General features: G+C 35.6%; 1 protein-coding gene across 1 annotated transcript in view; it reads left to right on the forward strand.

Annotated features, from left to right (window-relative positions):
* pals1b (protein associated with LIN7 1, MAGUK p55 family member b) overlaps positions 1-6,000 on the forward strand; it is a 76,391-nt gene that overhangs the window by 6,089 nt on the left and 64,302 nt on the right. The window contains exon 2 of the mRNA XM_056481446.1: positions 936-1,258. Coding sequence (XP_056337421.1) covers positions 1,003-1,258 — 256 coding nt within the window. The 5' untranslated portion in view covers positions 936-1,002. The remainder of the gene's footprint in view (positions 1-935; positions 1,259-6,000) is intronic.

The raw sequence follows: 6,000 nt of genomic DNA on the forward strand, positions 1-6,000 counted from the left end.
ACTTTTGCAGTCGCTTGCGTTTAAACTCTGAAACTTTCAGACGCGGGGGGTTACCTGGAGAAGCATCTGCCATTAATCTCTGTCAAGACTTGACAAGACTCTGCTTAAAAGACCCGCCCTCCTCACTGAACAAAGACCAATCAAACTAACGATGACATCAAGTATTACCCAATCAAAAGTAGGAAATCAGGCATCTTCATAAAAGTATTGATTCAAAGCGGGACGCGCAATTTCATTCTCAAATACACAACGGTTCCGTATTTTAAGGGATGGGTGGCAACCCTTACTGTAACCACAGCTGTTCTTCCTGCGTCATTCATTGGTATACAGCGCTTTCCTTTCTAAAGCCAATCGCAGCCCTTTCTGTTGAGCGGGCGAAGACCTCCTTTGACAGCTCTCAAAAAGCAAGCGGGATAATACATTAGTTCATTTGCTATAAATGCTCATTGTTCTGTGCATGTGTTAGAGTTTTGTTTGATACACACAAATATATACAGTTCATATATCTTACTGCTTGTATTAAAGGACAAAATTGTATTACAAATAGTATATAAATATATTTATAGATTTTAATTTTAATAAAATTCTTGTGAAAAAATAATTGTGTATGGAAAGCATCGTCAATGCACCGTGATGCACCGAGATATCAATTGAACCAAATCAATGGCAGGATATTTGTAACTGAACCAAACCGTGAGACCAGTGTAGGTTCACACCCCTAGTTGTTTTGTTACCGAAGCAACTATAGAGTAAACACAACAGATTAATTCAAGTACTTTGCTATAGCATGCTTCAAAAACACAGTGTTTGCTATAAACTGCTATGTTAGCTATTTCAGTCTTCAGACCAGTGATTTCAGCACATATAAAAAGTGTTTTGTTTTCTCTTTCAGCATATATAGAAGGTGTTTTTTGTTCTCTTGAACTGTTTTTCAGAAAATCGAGTGATCCTAAAGTCGTCAGTGTGTCCTGCTCTGAGCCTTTACCGTGTTGGCTTATTACCATGTTAACATTACACATGAATGGCGAGCTAACGGAGGACGAGGGGGAGAATGATGCTGAAAATCTCTCGTCTCCACACCAGATGGAAAACACTCAGGAGGAGGTGATGATAATGATGAAGATGAAGGAAGAGGAAACCAACCTGAGCTGCTCTTCATGTCTCACACCTTCCCAGAGTAGTGATGAAGGCCTCGGTCATGTGTTTTATGATGGGATGAACATCACAGAGTCATCTTCAGAAGAGAAGAGCACAACAGGTGAGAGACACTAGAGGATTTAAGACTTCAAAAATACTGTAGTAATTTAAAGTAAATACTGTAGTGTTTGTGAACCACAATGTAGAAAAGTACTGAATGACTGTTGAATGTTGTTGGAACTCTGCAGTTGCTATGGTAACACAGCACCTACAGTAATATAAACAAAGTACTTGAATTAACCTATTGTTGTAGTTCTACAGTTGCTATGGTAACACAACTACAGTAATATAAACAAAGTACTTGCATTAATCTATTGTTGTAGTTCTACAGTTGCTATGGTAACACAACAACTACAGTAATATAAACAAAGTACTTGAATTAATCTATTGTTGTAGTTCTACAGTTGCTATGGTAACACAACAACTACAGTAATATAAACAAAGTACTTGAATTAATTTATTGTTGTAGTTCTACAGTTGCTATGGTAACACAACAACTACAGTAATATAAACAAAGTACTTGAATTAACCTATTGTTGTAGTTCTATAGTTGCTATGGTAACACAACAACTACAGTAATATAAACAAAGTACTTGAATTAATCTATTGTTGTAGTTCTACAGTTGCTATGGTAACACAACAACTACAGTAATATAAACAAGGTACTTTAATTAATCTATTGTTGTAGTTATACAGTTGCTATGGTAACACAACAACTTCAGTAATATAAACAAAGTACTTGAATTAATCTATTGTTGTAGTTCTACAGTTGCTATGGTAACACAACAACTACAGTAATATAAACAAAGTACTTGAATTAATCTATTGTTGTAGTTCTACAGTTGCTATAGTAACACAACAACTACAGTAATATAAACAAAGTACTTGAATTAATCTATTGTTGTAGTTCTACAGTTGCTATGGTAACACAACAACTACAGTAATATAAACAAAGTACTTGAATTAATCTATTGTTGTAGTTCTACAGTTGCTATGGTAACACAACAACTACAGTAATATAAACAAAGTACTTGAATTAACCTGGAAACAGTGTTGTACGCACAGACATCCATTAGCCTACATATTTTATTTTGTTTGTTAAGTGCAAAGATTTGTTTCAAAACTATTTCTAAATTCAGTTCTAATTTCCAGCAAACAAATAAATGAACAATAGAGCAGAGGTTTTTATATTTATGCAGAAAATAATCATTTTTGTTATATTTTAATCCTTTAATTCTGTTTTATTTGTAAAGATACTTGTGTGTTGCTGTACATCCTATGCGTATTAAGCAATGTTTAAGCGAGGCGCAGAAATAACACGCTCTGTGCTGCACTTTAGACCTGCTTTCAGCTTGTCTATTGCACAGTCTATTTTAGTTTAAAAATAGCAACGCACCAACAATGCACCTTAACACACCTCTTCTCTAAACGAAGAACAGTGTATAATGTTATTATTATAGGAGGAGGCTCGTTCTTTATCCTCGCGCTGCAGATGCTCGGTTTAACTGTTTTCTCTCTAGTGAAGCGTTCAGTTTTTTCACTCACAAAGTCCGCCATATAAATAGCAAATGCGTCATGTCACGATGCAACTGACTCTTTAAGAGAATGGGAGATGAGACTCTGATTGGTTTAATGCACGTTATGCTCAAAACACACCCAGAACTCATTAAGGGAATAAGCACAACCCCGTTAGACCATGCGCCGTGGCACAGAGCGTATTTTTCCGCTCTTTTTTTTTTTTCAAAGATTTATTTTTGGCCTTTACTTGATAGGACAGTGTTTAATTAAATTCAATTGACCTTTATTTGTATAGCGCTTATACAATGTAGATTGTGTCAAAGCAGCTTCACATAAAAGGTCACAGTAAATAGGAACAGTGTAGTTCAGTTTGTAGTGTTTAAGTTCAGTTCAGTTGAGCTCAGTTCAGTGTGGTTTAAAATCACTACTGAGAGTCCAAACACTGAAGAGCAAATCCAACGATGCGCAGCTCTACAGATCCCGAACCATGCAAGCCAGTGGCGACAGTGGAGAGGGAAAAAAAACTTCACTAATTGGCGAAAGTGAAGAAAAAAACCCTTGAGAGAAACCAGACTCAGTTGGGCACAACCATTTTAATTTCTCCGCTGGCCAAACGTCTTGTGCAGAGCTGCAGTCTCAGTGGCGGAGGCTGGAAGCTGGCCTCAGCGAAGACTCGTCTGTCTCTGTAGCATCACAGGAATCAGTCTCATGTTCTCCACTCTTCCATGACCACCACAGTAGCTGCTCAGGATACGGCCTGGTCCAGGATATGGAAACCTTGAGATCATCTCGTCGTTGGTCTTGGATCGAATCAGTGACTCTGCATAGTCTGAGGGCCTTGGGAAGAGTATCCCCAGGTGGAAATGGAGAATAAAGAAAATAATTAGCGTAGCTGCTGTTCATAGTGTATATAAACAAGATGCAGAACAGGAACAGGAAGCAAAGTTGGAGAGAGAGAGAGAGGGGGGGGGGGGGGGGGGGGGTTGGTGGGGTAGGGAAATGTCCTCGAGCCGGAATTCGAACTTGGGATGCCCTGACGTGCTACTGCACCATATGTTGACGCGCTAACCACTAGGCTATTGCGCCGACATTTTCCCGTTCTTAAAATAGCAAAAGTGGCAGACACAACCTTAATGCTTTAGCGCCATGCACTTTAGACTTTGCGCCTAGATCAGGGGTGTCCAAACTTTTTGGGTCGAGGGCCAGATGCAAAAAAAAAAACATTGTCCTGGGCCAAATTTTACATACATCACACAGACACGCATATATATATATATATATATATATATATATATATATATATATATATATATATATATATATGCGTGTGTGTCTATTATTATAAAATTATTTCATTCTTAATATCTTGAATAAAAAAATCATTTTTAATATCTTGAATCTTCTCTAGGAAATTATCGTTGCAACACTCATCAGACACTCCTATATCAATTCTCCTTCAGTGAAGGGTTTCCTGTGCTGTGCGATTAGCTGAGCTACCTCATAACTAGTAGCCAGCGTGCTGTTGAGCTGATAGAGCAGCTGCTAATTATTTTACTTTTTGATCTCGTTCGGCACCAGTGTAAGAGCTGAAGGCCTGATGTTTTGTTTCATAATGTCTTTTAATATTATATTCCTTCATTACTGCAACTGATTCCTGGCAAATTAAACAAACACATATCCTGCTGACCTCTGTGAAGAAATATTCTTTGCCCCAACGTGACTGAAATTTCCTGCACTCACTGTTGATTTTCCTTTTTCTTGGTTGTGCCATAACTCGCCAAAACGTGATCGTCAGTTATGTTTCCTTCAGTTTGTTCGGTTCGTTTTACTTCATAACAGGAACTGCTGCCTACTTGAAGGCATGTCATAGCGACACCCGGTGGTTGTTTATTGAATTACGTTCATTATTGTATAGCGAGATTCTATTAATATTAATAAAAAGCCTCGAGGGCTGCCACAAAACTGATTGCGGGCCGTAGTTTGGACACCCCTGGCCTAGATCAATCATTAAAATAGAGTCCTCGAAGTCTGTGTGCATATATAGCCCATACTATGGTTTTCTGCAACTATGGGTATATTATACTACAATACACCACAGTTTACTGTAGTAAAACCTGAAGTATACTTAAGTAAAAAAATTGGAAATCTGTTTTTAACTAATAATACTAGAAATTTTAGTAGGTTATGAAATTATTATTAGAATTATTATTATACATATGTAACACCAGTACAATTAAATAAATATAATACCAGATATTTGTACAAAATGTTTGGAAGCTAGAGGAACCTTGTTTCACTGTATTTGGCAGTGCACAAAGATTAAATTATTTTGGGAAGAGGTAAGAGTCATAAGTGAAAAAACTATTTCAAAACAAATCCTCCTCGAGGATTTTTGCTGGGCTCATATCCAGAGGACTCGAATTATAGTAGAAGCGAACAAGTATTTATAGACCTCAGCTTGCTTTATGCCAAACGATGTGTAGCTTTGCTATGGACAAACATACAAAGACCAAACGCTACTTAATGGATGAGACAAATGTTGTCAAGTCTGCCATTAGAAAAAATAACTTATATACTAAAAGCTAAGCTAAGCGTGTATTTGAAAATATATGGAGTCCTTTCATTGGTTATATCAAAGAAGTGGATATAACAGAGGAAGAAGTTGATGAATAATTAATTGATGGACAATGCAGTTCCAGCTTTATAGTTCAGTATTGATACATTCTTCAATATTTGTTTGCTGTACTTAGTACTCAGTATGATTATAAATGTCATGTTTGAATAGATTACCATTAACAACAAAAGAGGAGCAGTTTTACTTTTATTTATTTATTTATTTTTTGTTTGTTTGTTTGTTTGTTTGTTTGTTTGTTTGTTTGTTTGTTTGCTTGGTTTTTAATATAATTATGAATATATCCTTATTTTTTGTATAATTTGTAAATGCAACAAGGGCAGGGGCGTTGCTAGACATAAAGCTCTACTGGGGCACGTACCCCCTTCCCCCATCCCCCCCCCCCCCCCCCTCAAAACAAAAAAAAAATTATATATATATATATATATATATATATATATATATATATATATATATATATATATATATATATATATACACGCACATTATAAATAAATATAAATACACTATACATATATATATATATATATATATATATATATATATATATATATATATATATATATATATATACTATTCACTATTATTTTGAAGAATAATTGTATAATAATAAGAATAATTTTATTTATAATATAATTTACATATGTATATAT

The sequence above is a fragment of the Danio aesculapii genome, chromosome 20, assembly GCF_903798145.1.
Source record: "Danio aesculapii chromosome 20, fDanAes4.1, whole genome shotgun sequence".
In the NCBI taxonomy this organism is placed as follows: Eukaryota; Metazoa; Chordata; class Actinopteri; order Cypriniformes; family Danionidae; genus Danio; species Danio aesculapii.